At 42.4% G+C, this 23,158-nt stretch overlaps 2 protein-coding genes across 4 annotated transcripts in view; one reads left to right on the top strand and one right to left on the bottom strand.

Moving 5' to 3' along the window:
- FAM53B (family with sequence similarity 53 member B) overlaps positions 1–23,158 on the bottom strand; it is a 130,885-nt gene that overhangs the window by 19,012 nt on the left and 88,715 nt on the right. The window lies entirely within an intron of this gene.
- On the top strand, positions 9,439–9,774 carry LOC102938600 (histone H4). Its single transcript, XM_027819784.3, has one exon. It carries the CDS (start codon positions 9,445–9,447, stop codon positions 9,754–9,756), a length of 312 nt encoding a protein of 103 aa, XP_027675585.1. The 5' UTR covers positions 9,439–9,444; the 3' UTR covers positions 9,757–9,774.

The following is a 23,158-nucleotide window of genomic DNA, read 5'->3' as shown; positions in this document are numbered from 1 at the left end:
TCAACCTGAGGGAGCTACAGGCTGCCAACCTCAGTTCTTGCAAACCAGACCACCCTCAGGGCAGGTCCTTTAGCACTGTCCAAGACCTCTTGTATGACCGCTGTAAATGCTAAATAAAGCACACACACTCTTGTTTGACAGGTTTCAGAGTAGCAGCCATGTTAGTCTGTATTTGCAAAAACAAAAGGAGTACTTGTGGCACCTTAGAGACTAACAAACTTATTTGAGCATAAGCTTTCGTGAGCTACAGCTCACCTCTTGTTTGACTTGCACTTTACTCTGTGCCGGTCCAGTCTTGTGAAACCAGGCACAGTGCAGCGACCAATGAGTCCAATATATTCTAAAGGGAAATGATACTTTATTTGGTTTCAAGGCCTATTCTGATCTTGTCAACTTGCCTGTGAGTATCTATGCCCTATACAGGGATTGCTCAGGTCCATGGGTGCCTATTTGCTCTCTATTCTGCCTTTTGCTATATACTCTTGTGCCCCCATCCAGGGGCCTCCTTTGTGGGAAGCTTGAAGCACAGAACAATTCAAGCAAGAGAGATGATCTCAGAAGCACTCTCAGCAACATGTCTAAAACACTCCAAATACACAGCAATACGATCCACATATCTGAGGAGGAATAACAACGTGCAGTGTTTATCTGAGCATCACAGGGCACACTTAATTATCTAGCTGGCCTCACTGTTTGTATTTGCACTGGCATTTTTCATCTAGGTTTTAATTAATCTAAGTTTTATGGATCAGGATTCCATGGAGCTGTTTGCACTTCAGGGCATTCCTTATATTCCCTAACCTCCATCCCTGCATCTTTAATCCAACCTTTGGTTAATCAGTATTACACAGCTCGGAGAACATTGCTTGTTTAGAGTGCACACACTTATACATGTTCTGCATTACCCAAACAGGCCTAGACATGCCAGGGCGAGTTGTGCTGGCCTTATCTCTGCCCTTTTCTGATTCAGTCTGTTTAAACAAGGCTGGGAATGTTCTTCTAACATAATGTTTTCTATTTAAAGTACAGTAGCTCTATTATAGAATCTACTTTTTCCTCCAGTCAGTTGATCCATTTTGTTATTCCTTTTGTGTGAATTATTAAATGGTTTTCCCGCAGTCAAATTCTGCTGTCATTTTCAAGGATAAGTCTATACTGATTTCAGTGGGAGCTGACCCTATGTAACTGATAATAGAAATTAGCTCTTCGTGTTTGTTTTCACTTGGTTTCAGATAGGAGTGATACCACCTGTATGCATGATTGTAAAATGCTTATAACAGATGAACAAGGCATTTGGGATCAGGGGTTAATAAAGGAGAAAAGTGTGTTATTGTTTGTATTTTTGCTTCTTTAGCATGTATTACCTCTTCCTGACCTCCGAGGGAACCAACAGATATACCCTTAAACAAGGAATCAGGACTTCTTACGCTTCTTAACACATGTGGCACGACACATTGATTCTGCAAACACTAACTCACCCAAAGCCTGCTGACCTTGGTGGAAGTCTTTCAATTGACTTCAACGTGCTTTGTATCAGGCCGTTGAGCAGTACCACTGGTATCAATGGGACTACTCCATCTGTATAAAGTTCCTCATGTACTATAGGGTTTGCAAGACTGGGCTCTTGTCTGCAGCTGGGTGCTTTAGCAGAGTAGTAATTATAGAGTAGCTGTAACCATTAAATTCAGTGGGAATTTTGAACATGCAAGGAATACACAACTGAGCCCTGTGGTCAAAATTATCAAATTTCAGGCAGCCAAATTTCAGGCACCCAAACTTAGCTGGAGGAACATATATAAAAGTGACCTGAACATGTGCAGCTCTTACTGACTTAAGTGGTCACTGACTGACTTTTCTCGGTGCCTATGCTTTAGGCACCCAAGTTGAATGTTTGGCCTGAATTCTTAGGAAAATAACTCTTTCATGACCACCTTGAATACACCATATAGGGGCTGGCTAGATTTTTTGGCTTCTATCTGCACCTTCCTGATACAGCTGTAAATCCTTTAACTACATTTTAAATAGTTTCCAAGATGTGCAAATCAAGCACTCAATCCCAAGACAACTTTACAATTCAATGTCTCTTCTGTGACAAGTCACTAATTTAGGGTTGGATGCAAAACTGACTGGAGTCAATGGGAGTCTTTCCATTGAGTTAATGGGCTTTGGGCCAGGTACTTACAATTTCCTCCAGCCACCGTTTTTGTACCTAACAGACAGAGTTATATATTAAGAATAAACGTGGAACACAGGCAACTTAACCACTGCGAAAGCTAAGGAAATTCATCTTACATGTTTCTTCATAAAACTCTCTGCCGCCCCAATGAAAGGTAAAACTTAAACTCTCTCCTCCAATGAAATTCTAAGAATGTCTCCCTCAAATAAGAAATCCCCAAGTAAATATGCTAGAATAAATATTAACAGAACTATAGTCTCCAAGGTAAAACACTTGGAATGGGTTTTGCACAAACACTTTTTCCCCCAGTTAGGTAATTGCTGCAATTTTCTTGTTAAAGGTGTAATGCTACAAGCTGTCGACAATAACAACCCTACCTACTAAACTGTCAGCACCTCCTATTAACACACGGTGCTGCAGTTTCTTCATAGGGCTGAAAATAACTATCTATGAGAAGGAAACTGAGAACTGACCTGTGGGTGGAAAGTATTCCGCCTTCTCATGCTGCAGAGAAATCTTGCTGTGATGGAACAACTCCATCAGCCTTTTCCTTAACACAGCAACTGCTACTCAAGCATTTGCACTAAAGGGAAAGAGGTGCAGGCAGGCGGTTCAGACCAAAACATTAGATTTAGGGGTTTTTTAAACTTAATTATAGCAGGATCAGCACCAACTGGTAATATTTAAGTTCCATAAATTTCCAGTCGAACCCCCTTTTCAGTCAAACCATAATTTTCTCAAACTTTCATTTTAGGCCACTGTATTTGAGACTTGGTCATAGCCTGTAGGTAATATCATAGAATCATAGAATATCAGGGTTGGAAGGGACCTCAGGAGGTCATCTAGTCCAACCCCCTTTGTGTGTGTGCACGTCTGAAAGTTTGAGCCAAAATGTTTCCACAATGTTTTAATATAAAGAGAATGATAAAAACCAACTCTGTTTGAACAGACCTCCATCAGAAACGACCGGGAGAAGAAAGCTGAAATTTGGCATGGAAATAGCTCTCACTGAGGAGAAATACATTTGGAGAATTTGGGTGATATTTTTTATTGATTTCACTGAGTTATGGCTCTTTGAAAACTCCTTGTAGAGATACACAGTGCATTTGCACAGAGGTTTTTTTACTAGTGTAGGCTGTGTTGCATAGTTTAGCTGCGTAATGAAGAGTATACTGATGGTTCAGTCTGTGCAGGCCTTAAAAGGTGAAGGAGTTTAGAAATGCCTGGTTTGTTAAATATGTGTAAGCAGAGATTTCACTCATTTAATAAAATCACCAGAAACAGCATGTCATGGATAGTGTAAAGCTGCTCCCTCTGCAATATGGCAGCACCCTGCTAAACAGAGTCTGATGATTATATGACTGTATAAACAAACACTCACTGTTGTAATGACTATTGTTTTGCCTCTGATAGTTACATGGCAAGTATTTGTAAACCAGTTAAAACTTCCGAAATAAATAAATAGTTGTTTTTTAAAGAAGAAGGGCTGCTGTGCACCAGGCAGGGCTAATGCCAAGTCCCAGAGAGGACAGAACATCGATTGAGATTGCTCTCTTTTACAAAACCCGGGAAATGGCTTACAAAAACTAAGTTAAGTTTTATGTTAAGGTTTTATTATTAAGCAGTCTGTTATCTCTGCCTGCCCCATTGTACATAACACAATAGTCTTCAACTATAACTACAGTTTAACATAGAGTTTTTCTACATGGGTGTAGCATCTTGTATGTTACAGTACTATGTCTATGCCATGCCAAGTCTATGAAAGTACACAGTATCCACACCTGCACCATGTATTAGGGCTAATTTACACCCTGGTATGCACATGAGGTTGTAAGACCCCCCCCCCCCCCCCATGCATGGCCATGTTACATGTGCCAGGATCTTGTTTCCAGAGCACAAGGGCTGCATAGCTACTGCTTGCCTCCCCCCCACCCCACCCGCAGGCAAGTGGTTAGGGTGGAGGTGGAAGGGGAAAGGGAATAGTATGCAGAGCCATTGCTCCTCCCCATTCCATGCAAGTGGAGCTAGCTGGGGCTGGGCACATGAAGAAAAGGAAGTAGTGCCCTTTGAAGGGATGCAGGCCACTACCCCTTTGCCAGATGTGACCCTGTGCAACTTCAGCACCTCCTCTCTCAGTCACAATCCCTCAGGGGACTACTCGTAGGATGGTGCAGCTAATACACCACACACTACTAATGGTTGGGCCAAAGGCACACTATAGCACTGAATATGGCACAGGGATGGAGACTTTCATATGTCACCTTAGAGAGCTGGGTCCTATTCCCATTTCTACCAACTGTGACCTTGTGCAGCCTCTCAATACCTTGCTTAAAAACTGGTAGGAAAGAGAGTTGCCTGCCTCCTAGGGAAAGGGTACTGAGACCTTGTTCAGTAGCAAGGGCTGTGAACTGCAGAGAAGTATTAACATGAGTTGGTAGAAGAGGCAAATCCAGGCTTTCCGGTCTCCTAGGCCAAAGAGTATTTTGAGTGAGCTTTTACCTGAGATGCAAGCAGGCACGCAGGGTTGCAACTCAAACCCTGCTAAATTGCAATAGTGTACATAAAACATAAAGTAAAAGAGATAACAATAATAATACAATTCTTGGACTAAATTTAAACTAACAAGTCTGTTTTCACTGTGCAAACTCTAAGAAATAAACAAATAGGTATCATGAATAGTCAAAAGTATGTTACATTCTTGAATGCATTCTGTTTTAATTATCAAAAATGTGATTAGGAAGAGCAATTGGGAATTTTTTTTTAAATGTATGATTTTTAATCATAGCAGCATCTCATTAAACCCAGAGCTGAAATGAAATATCTCAATGCATTGATTCTGTATGCTAATCCCACTGCAGGACTATAATCTTTCTAACTGCTGGTTGCACTGGATTTCTAATTTACACCGTGACTGTGAGCTTTGGAGTCTGTCTCCAAAGGATGCTGAAAGATGTGGCTGTCTTACTTCTACCAACAGTAATTGGCTACCACTGCCATCATATACTAGGGCAATGAGGAAAAGGCTAAGGAATTCCAAGATCAACATTCATACTGGAGGAAAGGATGCAGATTTTATACTGACATTACTTTTTCCTAGAACAAACTTCCAGTGATTAATGAAGTGTCAGAAAAAAATATGACTGAAATATCCAAGGAAAAAAACACGGGGCAGTTATAAAATATGTGAAATACAAATAGAATACTCTGTCTGTCCTGGAGTCTGAGCTGGATTATACCTAGGGAAACAGGCCCAGATATTGTCCGGTCATTAAATTCTTACTCATCCAATATTTTTTCCGATAATTAATAGCTAATGCCTGTTTACCCCTTTTGAATTATTTCAACTCACAGCAAATTCTTGCTGGCTGAAGTGACACACATAGATGGGGTCAGAACTGTGCTCTCTGAGCTATGGGCTTCCTTTGCAGTTCTGTATTGGCCAGTCACATAGTGATCTGCATCAGGGTTATGCAGGACTTGGGGAATTCGAAAGACTAGATACTTTATTATTAATTATTATTATTATTATTCCTATGTACTAGATAGTTATTCATAATACCTAACTCTCTATAATGCTTTTCATTCATCAAAGCGCTTGACAAAGAAGGTATCATTAGCCTCATTTTATATATGGGGAAACTGAGGCACAGAGCAGGGAAATGGCTTGTTTGAGGTCACCAGCAAGCCAGTGGCAGAGCTGGGAAGAAACCTCAGGTCTCAGTCCAGTGCTGTAGTGTTTGAGCCTCTCTTTAGCCTTAAAGCTACCTTGGAATCTGCAGACTGTATTTAATTTTGCTTGCAATTCAATTTCGTCTTCTTTCCATCTCTGTAATTGTCCCATTACCATGGAGAATTTAGTGGGTTTTTATGAATGGGAAAAAAAATCCTGAAGGTGTTATGTTACCCATCAGTAGGACTCTCTTGTGAAATGTGTGTCAGCATGGAGTGATCATTTTAAAAACTCTTCCATCCCCACTAAAAAGGAATAAAATAGGCCTGCATATTCATGATAGTAGAGAATGAAGAGTGCAGTAACAGAAAGATCAGGTTAATCCAGATGCACATCAACTAGCCAATTCTTAAAATGACAAAGTTAAAACAAGAAATGCCAGAGATTTGGAAAGTCAGTATGGTCTAGCAACTTGGATACTGAATTAAGAGACAGAAGACTTGGGTGCTAGTCCTGGCTCTGTCACTGATCTGTTGTAGGACATTAGATGAGTCACTTCCTGTCTTGGTTTCCCCTTCACTCTCTGTCTAGCTTATCTATTTAGACTGTAAACTCTTTGGGGCTGGGACTGTCTTTCCCAATATTCTGTGCCGAGCACAAGGGGCCTCCAGATCTTGGTTGGGCCTCTAGCTATTACTGCAACACAAATAATAATAATAATTGGGGAGAAATCATCAATGCTTGCGAAAGAAAACCCCTTCTGCTATATCCCCTGACCACTGCAGTGCATGCTGGAGGAGTCTATATGCCCATTTAGGTCACTGTGAAACCATACAAGTATTACACATTTAAAAAAAAAATTCCCAGAATTTTTGTGGCTCCTTTTCTCCTTGATCCCCATGGTTACATTGTGTCTATGCTCAGTGTTTGCTCTTTGTCTATGACAGACATTTCTCTCCCGGTATTTCATAGCATTCATCACTGAAATATGCTAATTAAAATCACAGCTCCTATATGTGCCCTTCTAATGGAAAATAATAAAGAAAAAAGCAACAGTCAAATTAATGAGCATCTTTAGTTTGTAAAGTGTTTTTAATAGTTATCATGAAGGAAAAGTAATACTACTTCTGCAGGGCCCTCAGATGGGAGGTGCTATGAAATGCCATGACAAGACTGACAAAGAGAGGGAAAAGGTAGGTTTATTAACCACTTTTACAGATGGGGAAGTGAAGCTAAGAGAGATTAAATGACTTGCCTAAAGTCACACATGAGGTCTGGGACAGAGCCCAGATCCCTTAAGTCCCATTCCAGTGCCTTAACCACAAGACCATCCTTCCTCTCAATTCTTCCCTTTATTCTGTAACACAGATACTGAATGGTGCATGGATTACAAAACCAATTTGGGGCCTGACTGTGCCTCCCATATATATTGGAAAGCAGGAGAGACTCTCGGTGCCTGGAACTGCCCACAGCTCTGAAGAGGATGGGGGAAACTACCTAATTGGGACCTGCAGCAAGCTCTCCTGTTGTCTATATGTGGGAAGAATGCATGGCAGGCCAGGGGGAGAGGATGAGGTTGAAGGCGGGACGAATGTTGTAAAAGCAACAGTGCTGTCCAGTTTGAGACAAATAGCAACTTAGATGCCTGCTATCTGTGGGGACTGCACCTGGAACTGTATTAACTTTCCCACAGAGCTCTCTCTACTCAAGGCCACATTGACTTAAAGGGAGGCTCTGGAGGCTGCATAGGCACGGAAGCCATAGCACATGGCTCTAATAACGGGGAAGAGGAGCGTTCATTGTTAAACACCTAATTGGTCTGAGTATGCTCTGGCATGTCAATATCACCTTCCACGGGTTCAGCAAATACACTGGGTCAAACCCTGTGCTGATTGATGTTCTGTGCAATGCACTGGCTTAACTTGGGCTTTTTAAAAGTGTTAAATCAGCACAGAATTTGGCCCATGCCACTGAGTCTGGGTTTCATGTCTCTATGCACCCAGAGCATTGGTCTACAAATGAGCAGTGACAAGTTTGCTGAATCCGCTCCAGAATAAGCAAAGTCAATTTGGTCTTAAAAGCCCTGCAGCATGAGTAGGGGCACTTTCTCTGAACATAGACAAGCAGGCAGCTCTCTAATATCTACCAAAAGCAGGCCAGGGGAAGAGGTTTCCTGTGATATTGTTCAAACGTCGTAGACAGCAGGCTCATTGAGTAATGTGCTCTTTTTTTTCCTTCTATACAATATATATAAAACTTAAAATTGCACTCTGGAAATGTCCTGCATGTCCAAAATTAACAAGCTGCTGGCTCAGTTAAAGCTCCTGGAGCCGGAGTAGCTGCAAAAATATATTTGCATACATCTTGGAACTGGCAGTTTTTTCCACATTCCCTCCAGTTATCCTCTGAACCCCAGGAAGCCAGGCTTCACTCTTCAGTAGTTGTTCCCTTAACTCAGAATGGGAGCAATTAACTGGTACCGTTCATGAAGAAAAGTAGATCCCTTCTGCAGAACAGATTGTCTCAAGGAATACATGGTGGAAAGCATTGGTACATTTTGGTTCTATTTAATCAAAGAGGATCTCCTTCCAGATCATGCTGAAAAGTTGAAATCTCAGTATTTTTCTTGAAACAAAATATTCTGAAAATATTTCAGTGTTATTGTTTCTCCTTTTATATTAATGATATTTTGCTATAATTTAGAATAGAGTAGAATAACTATAAAAGTTTAAATGTTTTGATTTTTATATTATATTATGACAATATAATATAAATAAAAATGATAAAGTAGAAACAAAACATTTTGTTAATTTCTCATTAAAAAAATGCAACAAAACTGATGCACTTCCACAAAATTTTCAATTTTGTCAAATCAGCATTTTCCAGTGGAAAACTGTTCCACTGGAGCGTTTTCAACTAACTCTATCATTAATATTCATGTAGTAGTCGTGACAACGTTCCTCCTCTACCTTGGTGGGTCTTGTGCTTATTGGAGGATTTGCTCGCCTCGGAGATTCACGGAAGCCCTCAGTTTGGCTGTTTTTGTGAACCCACAGTCCAGGTCAACTCCTCCTGTGTCTGACCAGGATTTGGGAGGTTTGGGGGGATGGAGGGATAGGGGGAACCCGGGCCCACCCTCTACTCCGGGTTCCAGCCCAGGGCTCTGTAGATTGCAGCTGTCTACAGTGGCTTCTGTAACAACTGCGTGACAGCAACAAATCCCTCGGCTACTTCCCCATGGCCTCCTCCCAACACCTTCTTTATTCTCACCAGAGGACCTTCCTCCTGATGTCTGATAATGATTGTACTTCTCAGTCTTCCAGCAGTATGCCTTCTCACTCTCAGCTCCTAGTGCCTCTTGCTCCCAAGTCCTCACATGCGCACCACAAACTGAAGTGAGCTCCTTTTTAAACCCAGGTGCCCTGATTAGCCTGCCTTAATTGATTCTAGCAGCTTCTTGATTGGCTGCAGGTGTTCTAATCAGCCTGTCGGCCTTAATTGTTTGCGGAAAGTTCCTGATTGTTCTGGAACCTTCCCTGTTACCTTACCAGGGAAAAGGGACCTACTTAACCTGGAGCTAATATATCTGCCTAGCAATATGTCTGGCCGGGGCAAAGGCAGTAAAGGACTCGGAAAGGGAGGTGCTAAGCGCCATCGGAAGGCACTTCATGATAACATTCAAGGTATTACTAAACCGGCTATTCGTCGTTTGGCTCGTCGTGGCGGTGTCAAGCGTGTTTCTGGGTTGATCTATGAAGAGACCCGTGGCGTGCTCAAAGTTTTTCTCAAAAATGTGATCCATGATGCTGTTACTTACACCGAGCATGCGAAGCGGAAGACTGTGACAGCCACGGACATGGTTTACGCTTTAAAACGCCAGGGTCGCACTCTGTACGGATTCGGGGGCTAAGCCTTTCTTTTGACTTAAGTTTAATCACTCTCCTGTAGCCCACCCACTTCCCGGATCCCACTAGGATCACTCTCCTGTAGCTATCTGGCCTGACCCTGTCACATAGTATTAATAGGAGACTACATTCAGCTACCACAACCTGAAACATCATGTAGTCTAAGCCACTGGTTCTCAACCAGGGGTCCGTGAGCAGGTTTCAGGGAGTCCACCAAGCAGGGCCAGTGTTAGACTTGCTGGGGTCCAGGGCAGAAAGCCGAAGTCCCACTGCATGTGGGGTGAAGTGTGGGGCCCTGAGCCCCACCACCATGGGCTGAAGCTGAAGCCTGAGTAACTTAGTTTCGCAGTGCCCCCTGTGGCATGGGGCCCTCGGCAACTGCCCTTAACACCAGCCATGGTTTTAGATGCAAAAAACCAGTTACTGTGGCACAGGTGGGCCGTGGAGTTTTTACAGCATGTTTGGGGGGCCTCAGAAAGAAAAAGGCTGAGAACCCCTGGCCTAAGCCACTGAAGCTGGTGGAATTCTCCAGGCTAACAAACTGTGCTTCAAACAATCTCCACTGCTATACTGGAGAAAAATTCTCTATGAGGAAAATATTATATTTACATGTTAGGCACAGAGAGACAGCAGCTCTCCAATGAAGACTAAGTGAAAAACTGATTTCTACCATAAGTTGTCAAGTACTGGATCAAATTAATCCCTGGTGTAATTCCATTGACTTTAATGGAATGTTACCAGGGATGAATTTGAGCCATAGTGTTTTAAGGGTGACATCACTTATAATTATAGCACTTTCCTGTGACATGAATAATCATCGTAAAGATCCTCAATACAGGTCCTTGAATACTCTCATTTGTGATTCTGATCTGGGATTTTTGTTTATGGACCATTATGGAATACATACATCCCAATTTGTTTCTTACTTGCACAGGTTCGTGCTACTGTAGCTACTGATTTCAGTAGAGTTACTGCTGACTTACACCAGCGTAAGTGAGAGGAGAATTAGGTCCATTTAGTTTAAAGGGGCTGTGAGCTCTTTTTGGCTCATTTGGAAAGCACAGAACTACTACCAAATATTTCACGGTCCTTTCTAATTTCTCACTCCTTGTTCAGTCTAGCAGCTTTGTTAATCATAGCTGATACTGCGGCAGTGTCTACTTCTATGGCACCAGCCAGCAATGCACCCAACAGATGTACTGTGATTTTGTCTCTTATCAGCCTTCAGTTCAGAAAGACGCTCAAGCCCAAATGCGATTCAATTAATCACTTTATGGAGAAATTGGATGCAAATACGATTGATCCCTTAAATGGTTCTGGGAAAAGCCTTCTGCAGTTTTCCCGCCAGCAGGGAAACATGGCTGAGGCCTAGCAGAGGACAGAACAGTAGTGCCCTGGCTGGAACCCTGGAAATTTGTGTTCATTATACTGTCTGCATCTAAAGCCTCAGAGGAGAGTTACTATATAACTACTGGATTTTAGAGCTATTACCAGTTGGCCCATCTCCCCTCCGCCCCCACCTCCATCTATTCTGTAGCAACCATTACAAAAACATACATACAAAGGGCCAAATTCTGCTCTCAGTCACACCATTGTAAATCTGAAGTAACTCCTGATTTCAGTGGCAGATTTACACTGTTATAACTGAGAGCAGAAGTTACCCTAAAAGCCCTGGTCTCCATTTGGCACAGGTTGCTGAATTCGGAGTTTGATAATATGAGACTAATCGTGTATACAGGGTAACCGAAAAACAAGGGAAGAGTCAACTGAACCCACAATCATCATGGGTTTGGATCTTCCTCTTTGGCGTCCGCATGTGCTAAATGTCTCATAACTCAGCAATGCAGTTTCCAGAACTGCCAGAGAATAAAGGAATACAATTTTACTCCAGCCTTCCATTAGTCATACGAAGGACAGAACAGGGCAGAATTATAAAGATCCATGCAAATCAATCCCAGTAATATCATCAGCCTGGTCTTAGAGACCTGGGTGACGTGCTGTCCCCACTGAAATCAATGGGAAAACTCCCAGTGAGTTCAGTGGGACTACAATGTCAGCCTAGATCTTGGGGCTGAGTGAGGAAGTTCTGGTTTTCAATCTCTGTCCTGCTACTTACTCACAGAGTGGCCTTATGAATGACACGTATTCTTTCTATATCTCCTTTCCTCCGGTGGTAAAACTTGAGTGGTATATCTTACTAACCTACTACACAGAGTGCTGGGAAGGCTAATTAGTTGGTGTTTGCACAGTGCCTTGAAAATAACCCCTATACTAATAAATTCCTAGTACTAATCTATTACCATGTAACTGTATTAATGTGTAATTTCATTTAGGCATGGTAGTTTACAGAAGCATGTAGGAGAGAAATGGTGTTAGTTTCACAGCAGGCCAGACGCAATCATAAAGGCAAGGAAACATTAGCATTAAATGATAGGACATAAGGCAGGGTCACTATATGCAAGAGTGACTGCAAGGAGCACAGCAGCATTTATCCAGTACAATAGATGAGGCAAGCTGTGATTCAGTGGAATGGAAGTGAAGTGAAGAAGTGCTATGGGATACCCAGAGCAAGGCATCTTTAGTGCACTATGAATGGCAGCCCAGTCCTATCTAGAGTATGGTATGTGATTTGGTGTTGTTAGAGTACAATGCAATATGGGCCTGATCCAGCTCTCGTTACAAGCAGTGGAAATAAATCCATTGACTTCTATGAGAATTAGATTGAGCCCTCTGTGAGATAGCATCAGTTACTACAACAGGAAGTTTACATACATCAGCATTGTCTTTATCACAGGGAACAGAAACGAGAGAGGGGGGATCATGCATAGATGATGCAAAATATGCAGGGATCATTTATTTAAGGGATAATGCAAGGAACATGCAATGAATATCTAAAGATCGCGTACTTGTGCATTTCATACATGATTCCTGCATGCTGCATATACATCGCTTTTGCTGGCACGGGAGGGAGTATACAGTTAGGACCAGCTCTTAAATCCAACATCTCCTGTAGCATGTAGCTGATACAGGTTTAGTGCCGAGCAACTACTTTAACAAAATAATGTCAACTTGCTTTTCCTAATGGCATCAAATTAATGTTTCGTTTGATTAAAAAAAAATATGGGAGGAAAATGTAATCTGGAGTACTTTTAACCAATCACATTCGTTCATTACATGTCATTTCATGCCTTTGTGCACCACTGTTCCTGGCTACGGTGCCTTCTGTTTATCTGCATTTATTTCAACAACTTTAAAGATCACTCCTAGCAGCCTGGAGTGGGATGTACAAAAGCACTCAGCACTAGCCAAACTCCACTCCTGCTGAAGTCAGTGGTCAAACTTCCACTGATGTCAACGGAGCAGCATTAGGCCAAAGCTAAAGGCATCTGAAAATCCCACTCTTAGTGCTTTCCCCTTTGAAAGCAATTTAGAAACACATCACCTTTTTTTCAGGAGAACTGAGCACCTTGAATGGGAGCTGTAAATGCTCAGCGCCTCTGAAAGTCAGGCCAGGAAGGGTATGTCTACACTGCATCTAGGAGCGAGCCTCCCAGTCTGGGTCTACAGACTTGTGCTAGCAGGACTCACACTGGCATGCTACAAGAAGACACTGCAGCTTGGGCAGAAGTCCAGGCTCTGACACCTGGAGAGAGGAGGGGGCTTTGGAGCCCAATCTCCAGCCTGAGCTGCAATGTCAAAGCACTATCTACAGGTATCTTCAGGGCCCCGTTAACCCAAGTCTATGAACCCAGGCTGGGAAGTTCACTCCCAGATGCAATGTAGACATACCCTTAAGGGCTTAGAAGGTGCCTAATCCTGGGCAGGCCCACAAGCTGGGGTGGTGTAGAAATGCTGCAAACAACCACCCCTTCCCCACCCTGCCAACTACAATCAAAGCTTTCTGCCAGTGGCAGAGAGGGGAAAGGGAAGGGATAGTGTGAAGCCCAGGGAGTGCAAAGAATGCAGCAGGGATTTCTCTGCCCTAGCCCCCATGTGCTATCCAACGCATTGTGCCTATCTCTAGCAACTCCTGCTAAATCGGTGTATCTCTGCCCCTCTCTCCCATCATGGGCTGGAGCTAAGAGCCACAGTGCGGCTCCAATTAAATTTCACAACTTTCCCATCTAGGAAGGCTGAGACAGAGATATGAAGTGATTTATGGGAGGCCATAGAGAGAAACAATGTCTCCACGTGGGGATTAAAACTCAGGTGATCCTGGCACATAGCTCCATGCTCAGACCACTAGGCGATGTCTCTCTCTATACCGAATATAACGGAATGTGCCTTCAGTTAGAGAACCAACTTCCTAATTAGGTTCTTAGCGCTGCATGAGAGGAGGCAATCCAATTATTTTAGCATAGCAGCCGGTTCTAGACTTATGCACCATGTATGACTGCATGAAACATCCCCTCACACTCTTCTTCCTGTCCTAAATCACGGCCAACTAGCTGCTTTGGGGAAAAAATGTCCCTGCCCAGGTAATTCCCAAGCATTCTGGGAAAGGTGGCATGAGTGGTTGGCACCAACGTGCACCCTTGGAAAGAGCTCCTGAATGTCTGGAAATTCAGAATGGAAACAAGCCCAATCATTCTGAACTTTTAATGTTGCCTACCTAAAGGAAAATATTAACAATAGCAGAATCAAAACCCTGCCACCACGCAGTGGCCTTTCTCTGTTGGAAGCTCCAACACAGGTGCATGGGAGCCCACATAGGGACTAAGCAAGAGATAGCAAAGGTGGGTATATGAAAGGAGATTCAGTGATGGAAGAGCTGGCTACATCTCCAGCAGGATAAATATAACCAGGAGCAAAAGGAGCACTGCCATGGCATGCCAATGTGGGCATCAAAGGAAGCTGTGGAAAAGAGTTTCAGAAAGTGGAACATTTTCCAAATGAGTCAACATCAGCTTGTCCAATACTATATTTTGCACAGTCAAATGCTGTAGTTAGTAGATTTTCCAAGAATTAGTGGAAGAGGACAACACTGCACAATTGGACAAACAGACTTTGATGAGATTGTTTCTATAGTCTGTCTTTTAGAGCAATTTACTTGGATTAGTATACAATGTCTGTTTATGAGTAGAAACCACAATAATGAATCCAGTCTCTAGTTACTGTTTAGGGCAGTGGTTCTCAAACTGGGGGTCATGACCCCTAGGGGGGGTCGTGAGGTTATAATGTGAGGGTCGCGAGCTGTGAGCCTCCACCCCAAGCCCTGCTTTGCCTCTAGCATTTATAGTAGCATTAAATATTTTAAAAGTGTTTTTAATTCATAAGGGGGATCTCACTCAGAGGCTTGCTGTGTGAAAGGGGTCACCAATACAAAAGTTTGAGAACCACTGGTTTAGGTTACTGGGCCAACTTTGTTTTTTTTCCATGGCATTCCTCAGATGTTGAAAGAACTCCGCATCAACATGCATGGTGACACCACCTCATTCTCCTTAAGACTCATCTCTTGCATGAACGCTACCATTGCTCAATGACTATACAAGTGGTGAGCTGAAACTTCTGCTTCTTATTATTTCACCTTCTTATTTTATTGTTATTTCAGCCTTCCAACCACTCTGAACAAAGTTTGCCAGTTTCACCCACCTGCTGTAACTTGTCATAAACCTGGACTGTGAGCTTTCTGGGGCCTGGACTTTGTTACTTGTTTGTACAGCAGGTAGTACAATGGGCCCTGATCCCTTAATTGGGATCCCTAGTTGCTACTGAAATACAAATAATAACCATAAGAATTAAGTAAAGGGCTATTAAAAAATTCAATACTAACTGTGACCTATGTGATCTACACAGAGGGATCTCCTTGTTTCCCATATTGCTTATTTTGTACAACCACATGTATAGCTTAACTAAGGTAGTTTTCTTAATATCCAGGGATGCATGCAAATTATCCATCAGATTTTCATTTGCAGGAGACAGAGCAGCAATTGTAAGCAGTGCCCATGGTAGTGGGATGATATAGAGATCCAGTGCCCCAACAGGAGCTACTGAAGGCAGCAGTTCTTTCACTCCATGGGTATACGAATAAAAAGACTTTTTGCACCATTTCCTTAGCACCAATATAGCTCCACAGGGGCTCGTAACAGTGGAAACATAACCCGCTGGTCAATGTGTGTTTCACATCCCCCTCTGTGCATGGGATGTGAGTGTGTTGTAGCCTCTACCTACTAAGCCTGAAACGTTAACTCAGGCTGTAGACAAGAACAACTGCATCTGATCTACCCAATGCTTACCCATGTCTTTTTAAATATGACCCTCATTCAGATTTTGAAATACACCAGGGAAAAAGTGCAGACAGCTACTAGGAGTGCTGCACAGAAACTAAGAAGCAGCAGAGTCCAACTCCCACCAGCACATGCCAATATTGGTTATAACAAAAACTAGATAGATCTCAGGTACTTTGGGTATACACACAGAGAGAAGGTGTATCTACATGACCTAGCCTTCATGGCCTATGTAGAGAGGTGGACAGTAGCCTCTGAGTACAGTGTGGTGGGCCAGATTTCTAAATGTGCATCCATCTCTCAGTGGCATCTGGCTGGACAAATACCTGCTTTAGGTGGCTAGGTAGTGACTTGAGCACCCAAGTGCAGACCTTAGCTATCCATGTTTGAAAACTGGGCTCTGCGCCTGGCAAGACAGGAAGGACGGTCTTGTGACTAAGGCACAAGCCTTGGCCTCAGGAGCACTGGGAGAGATGTACCACCAGTAAAACTGAGAGAATATCCACCCTTTGTCTCTTTTATCTATTTAGACTATAAATTCTTTAAGGCAGGGGCTGTGTCTATAGAGTATCTAGCACCATGGGACCCCACCCTCAGTTTTGGCCTTAAGATGCTACCGTACTGCATATAACAATGCCGCCATTCGCATGTTTCTCTTTATATTGCCATATATTTAGACACAAGGCTCTGTTATGCCTATCGTGGAGCAGAAGCACAAGGATTACGGAAGAGGGTGTAACAGGGCTTTCCTGTCCCCTTGAGAATCTTTTGCAATCTTCTAGCCTCGCACTGCTGCCAGCATTAGCCATACCAGCAGGGATGGGGTCAAAACTCCGTTCTCCCCCTTCTCCTCATAGACAGGAGAACTGGTCCTGTGCTGGAGTTAGCACATACTGCACCCTTGCAAAGATTATTTCAGTGACCGCTTTTCCCATAGGATCCAACAGGTGCAAGAGCTTTTTCTAGATGTGATGAAGCTCCAGCTTCTAATGTTGCTACTGCCTGTGAAACTTAGGGTGACCAGACAGCAAATGTGAAAAATCGGGATGGGGGGTAATAGGAGTCTATATAAGAAAAAGACCCCAAAATCGGGACTGTCCCTATAAAATCGGGACATCTGGTCACCCTAGTGAAACTGCACCAGTGCAGAAAAGCACGAATGAATTTCCCATGTAGACGAGGCCTCTTTCTCAGTTTCTGTATGTGCTAGATGGGAATCATGAGACCTCCCTCCCTTGAGGGGAGTTGTGAAGTTTAATTAGTTATTGTTTACACAGTGATTTGAAAATAAGTGGTATGTATAATGATTTACTGTGTCTTATTGGAGTGTGGCAATTTGCTATCATTAAAACATTACTACTTAGCAGCGTACAACCGCCTCAAAGCATTGTATAAACAACAACTTAGCCTCACAAATCCAATGTGAGGTAAGCACTATCCCCCTCAATTTTTTCGATAGAGAAGCTGAGACACATTAGGTTTAATGATCTGTATGAGACCACAAAGCAAGTATTGCCAACCCTGAATGTTCAAAAATCAAAAGATTGGCTTCAAAATCATGAGATTTAACAAAACAATAGATTTGGAGTTCTTTTTATTTGCCTTCTGGTTTTTTGAGCCATTTGTATTCACGTTTTTTCTTCACAACCATGAAACCTAGAAACTTACTTTAAAAAATAAACTGTGATAAATAAAAAAATAACTGTGATATTCATGTAATCACCTGTCTGCAGTTACTTGGGGCTTTAAGAAAATAGCCGAATATCAGGAGATTCATGATCAAATTGCAAGAGCTGACAACAGTGCAGCAGAGTTGGGTTAAAAATTCAGGCTTTGCTGTTGCTTAATCCCATAAACTAACCACAAGATCATGCTGCTCCTTTAAGAGTCACTGAACAAAAACTTGTAAGCACAAGCATATATTTAGCAATGTGAATTAGAAATACAATTAATTACCCAGCACTTATCTCTAGTGGCCTTTTTTGCTTTTAGGAATCGTGTGTATGCATACGTGTGCATCTTTCTAAAGAACTACATATATCATCTGCAGGCATCTCAGATTACAGTGGAATTTTGCATGCTGGGATTTGTAATTTTTGTGGGTCACATTATCACATTAAAGCTGTCATCATCTGCTTCATTTTATATAAATTAGGTGAAAGCCTCTGGTTTCAGGTAAGTTTCCAGTGCAGCCCACACTTGGGCATAGTTTGGAGCATCCCTGTGGTGCAGGAAGCATTGATTGTCTCTTCAGTTTATTTAGCTCCTCTTTCTGTAATGATTTCACAGAGCTACAAAAAAGAGTCATGGAGTTTAAGGCCAGAAGCATCATCTAGCCTGACCTCCCATATATCACAGGCCACCAACACCATCCAGTACCCAAATTCTAAATCCAACAATCAAAATTAGACCAAAATATTACAGTGCACAGGATTCCCCTTGAACTAGCTTGACCATGACTACCAAAACTTCCCATTGGAAAATACTTTTTTTAAAAAAACACCCATTGCCCAGGAGACCATGGTAACATTATCTCATGCCCAAGGAGCTGTTATGACAGCTGTGCTGAAATTGGCTGAAGATCCAAAATCTTCTTTTAATGCCCTGCCATGCATGTTCCCTGGACACTGTCTGTTTACTTCTCTTCTGATCTCTCTCACACTCTTTGATTCTCTTCAACAACCTCAGACAGAAAAAGAAGACACAATTATCAGCCGGGGGGGGGGAGGGAAGGAATATCAGACTACTGTTTTCAGATTGCATTGCTGTGATATTTACCAGAAATATTGACGAGGCTCTCAAGCTAAGACAACTGCAAAGAAAGATCTTTTTCTAGATTTCTTAAAACATGGTGAACAAATGCTGTTGGCTGCCTCTTTATAGTATGTCAGTATGTCAGGAATCTGGCAGCAGCTAGCGAGAAAGTGCCACACTGCCTGACCTTGATACCAAGCCAGCAAAGAGAATATACTCAGTTTAAAATAGGCGGCAGCTGACAGACAAACTAAGTCAGATCTTGTGCGTTTCAGCCAGTGCATGGAAGAACTTTTCCAGTCTTTATAACCGAGTCTGAACTGTGATTTGCAAGGACAGATGACATTTGCTGACTCACACACTCCTCAAGGATGGAGTGTGCTGAAGCTGAAGTTGGCATCATCAACTAGATGGCACCAAATTAGACAAAGGATATTTCCCCTGCTTGAGGTGATCTTTGCAATAGCAGGAGGCTGACCTCTGATCAGGTGAGCCTTTCCATGTCTGCTGCGTGCATAAGACAATCTTAGCTAAACTGATTTGTGCAGATTAGACAGAAGTCAGTAAGCAACTGTTATTTAATAGCCAAGCTTCCCTAGCAAGCTCTCAGGCTGGCAATCTTCAGGCTACAGGTGGATGCAGAATGCAACAATTAGTTGTAAAGTTCTAGCAATGACAACTTGAACTGCAATTTTCTTGAGTCTCAGCAGAGGGCTTTTTCTCAGCATTTCTTTAACTTGAAGTGGGAAACTCTTTGCCAAAGGGTTTTATTTTTCTATAAACAGAAACTATCTATGGACCCCAGTACCGAAGTCTCTGAATGCATCATAATCTTTACTGTATTATCCTCACAACACACCCATTTGAGGTCAGGAAGTGCTATATAGCCCCCTTTTATGGCTGGGGAACTGATGCACAGACAGACTAAGTGACTAAGACACACAGGAAGTCTCTTGGAGCAGGGAACAGACTCTGGCTCTCCCAAGTCCCAGACTTGTGCCCCAGACTTCCTCACTAAAGACGTGGGCCTACAAATTTATTGCACGTGCAATTGTGATGGCCGCCGCCTTGGCTGACACACTGAATGAATGAACCAGAACCATCAGAGAGAAAAACATGAGTATCTGCAGGTTGAGCTAAAGAGCCAGGCTCTTTCTATATCACCCTCATTCAAGTCCTAAGAAAGGGGTGATTAACAGTCAGCACTCCTCTAGCTCATCAAGAAGCAGCTCAGGACTATAAGGACTCACTGTGATATGTTAGGCAACAACCTTAACAGGAGCGATGGAACTTTCAGAATAATTTTGCAATCTTCAAAACTGGAATTTGTTGGTGTCACTAGTGGCTTGTCAGAGAGCAGCTAAACAATGGACTTGCCAGTAGAGCATTCAGAGTGGAACAATTCCTTTTGAAACACAAATGAGAAGCTTTTGTAGAGACTTTAAGGGCCTGATTTCTCCATTACACCATAAATTTCCTTTCCTTCATGATTGTTTTGAGAACCAGTATTGTAGCTGTGGGTTAACCAAGGGGTTTTGCTAGGGACCTGCTTCTTACAAAAAAAATGCAAGGTCACCCTTAAGCTGCCTAGCTTTCTAGATCAGGCATTTGCCTTGAGGACTTCAGTAAACAGGAGTTCAGCCCAGGTCACATATCAGGTTATGATATGACAGGCTGACAGGGTAGTTATTTAGCTAGCTGTCCATCGACAATAAATGACATTCCAGAAAAGATGCTGCAGTTGTGTGAGGGCAGCAATTTTTGCCAGGCTGTGTTTCTGGGAAGGCCAATTTTAGCCAGCAAAGAAATGGTACATGGGGTCTAAATCAACTTCTGTGTTTGCTACAAAGGTCCCTGACTCACCTAGACTCTTCACTCTTTTGTATTCATTCATAACTAAAAATATCCCATCGAGATTTAAAGGGGGTTTAAGATCTGCCACATTTTGTCACTTTTAGAAAGGAAGCAACAACAGTGGCCCGAGTTAACCCAGGTTGAAATTCATCCCTTCAACATTTCATCCACAGAGCTGTCCATCTTGTTTGCAAACCAGGCCTTGCAATTGTTCAAAATGTTAAATAAAAAGGCATGCGGCTCACTGGGGTGAAGAGCAAACCAACAGTGTATTCTGAGCCGGTATGTGACAGGCATTTATGGGAATTCATACAGAAAACGGAGCTTTATTCAGACCTGCTGTGGTTCCCTCAGAAAGTCACACAATGGGCCCTATCCATCTCCATTTAAAGCAACAGAGTTTTGACAATAATTGGAAGCAGAATCTTTTTCTGGGGGCAAACAATGGGTTCCTGAAAGAATTTCAAAACAGACCCTGCAGGTGGCTCCAGTCAATTGTGGATCAGTTGACATTATTGTATCCTTTTAAAGATGAGTTTGCTTCAGAAACCTTAATGGGGTAATGCTGATCTTTTAAGTTTGGGATACATCTCTAGGACTATGTAAAAGCTGGTTTATGGGACTGTATGCAATATATTCCCAGACACTCCAGAGTTAATCACAGACATGTGATACCTCAGATGTATTCCTTCTGGATACCATTGGAATCTGTTCCCATTCTGAAGAGAAACACTGTACATCTTTGTTGTATTTTAAGTCCAGTCCTCTCATGTGAGTGCAAACAAGGGCATAACACTTGACCCACTGTTGTCTTTCAGAAATCATGCTGGCCCAGCTCTGCCCTTATCTACACTCCTCTGACTTCACAGAGGTAAATAAGGGCAACTCTGGGCCTCACGTGTTGTTTAAAGGGCAATGCCTGCATTTCCATTCACATGAGTAAAGGACATAGATCAGCCTTTGTCTGCCCCATAATAAAATGTTAATTCCATTCTGGCCTCACTAACTGGGTTAAGGGGATGTATGGAGAGCCTACAGAATACTCACATCAGGCGCTAGGTAGATGGGCACTGGGAAAGGTGGCCTCAGATTTTCAGAACTGGCAAAATATCCAGTTTTCCCCTCCTTTCCCCCAAGAATGCAGCATATAATGCTGTTGTAATGTGCCTCTTCAGAGTAGCATTTCCTACCACAGCTACTAGCCACCTGTGGGAACCATACACATAGGGTACACATTGTGGCAGTGCCCGCTGGGCTCATACCACACAGTCTGTGGCTTGAGACTGTTTAGGCTTGATTAGAGTGGTCTCCCAGGGTATTCAGGAAAACAAGCTTTCTTTTTTGGCTTGTTAATTGTATATGGTTAAATCCCAGCTAATCTGAATTCATTGGGAAAACTATCATTCGAATGACTAAAATCAAAAACAATTCCAGGTTCACAAGACAGTGCTGCACAGAGTACATGCCATGAGACTGACATCACAGAAATCTTTTGACTACCCCAGAAACATCTGGCTAAATTATGCAAAGGTTAACCAGGTCTGTCTGTGTCCCTAAATCCACTTCAGTTTGTTTGTCTGGTGGGAATTAGTTTTTAACCAATGTGATAAAGTTTTTTAAAGAGAATGGCAAATTATAATTCAAGTAGATGGGATTGTTTTGATTTTCAAGTAAAAACAGAGTATGTCATTGTGTTACATATTATTACTAAATGGATTATAACTGAGACAGAGCCTGCTACAACAAATCACATCCTTACAGGCTCTTTCTGAACCTCAAAGATATCCTGCTTCAGTAGGTTACCATCAAACTGTATTCCCGGACTGCCCTTTTACAGGCAAATGGACAGTCTTCCTATATTATTATTATTAGCAGTAGAATGATACAGAAGCCCAAGCTAAGATTAGAGCACCATTGTGCTAGGCACAGTACCGACTCACTACAGAGACAGACCCTGCCCTGAAGAACTAACACTCTAACTAAATAAGACAGACAAATGGTGGGAGAAAAGAAATGTTGTTATCCCCATTTTTACAGATGTGAAAATGAGGCACAGAGCCATGGTCGCACAGGAAGTCTGTGGCAAGCCAGGAACTGAATCAATATTCTGAGTCCCAATACAGTGCTTTAACCACAAACCATCCTTCCTTTCTGTGTGCTGTGCTTTATGTATTAAAATGTATGCAGTTTTCCTTTGATCATGAAATGCTCAAGCTAGGCCAATCCATGATAACTAACAAAAGTTCTTCTTTTTGCGACAATGTAGAAAAAGCTTCGCACAAAGATCTATAAATGCAAAGTAAATATGTCAGGCCTGGAGAAATTCGTCATAGCAAATTAGCCACTTTCCCAGGGTCATAAGATGCACTGAGCTTCAAATGTGGGTCATGCCAATGAGTAACCCCACATTAGTGCCACTCACTCTGCCTTTTTCTTTGGTGAACATGAGCAGTAATGTGATTCCAATGATGTTATAGCCCAGTGAAATGAATAGGGTGAATTGTTTGTCAAAGAAACAAGAAGGGAAGAAACATTAAGATTTCATCCCTGCACTAAATGTCGTTCTAAACAT

Source organism: Chelonia mydas, chromosome 7 (genome assembly GCF_015237465.2).
Source record: "Chelonia mydas isolate rCheMyd1 chromosome 7, rCheMyd1.pri.v2, whole genome shotgun sequence".
NCBI lineage: Eukaryota > Metazoa > Chordata > Testudines > Cheloniidae > Chelonia > Chelonia mydas.
The sequence above is the reverse complement of the archived record's forward strand: the minus strand, read 5'-3'. Positions and strand labels throughout refer to the sequence as shown.

What these genes read in the sequence shown, in the direction of transcription:
- LOC102938600 (XM_027819784.3), top strand. Translation starts at nt 9,445, where the DNA reads ATGTCTGGCCGGGGCAAAGGCAGTAAAGGACTCGGAAAGGGAGGTGCT.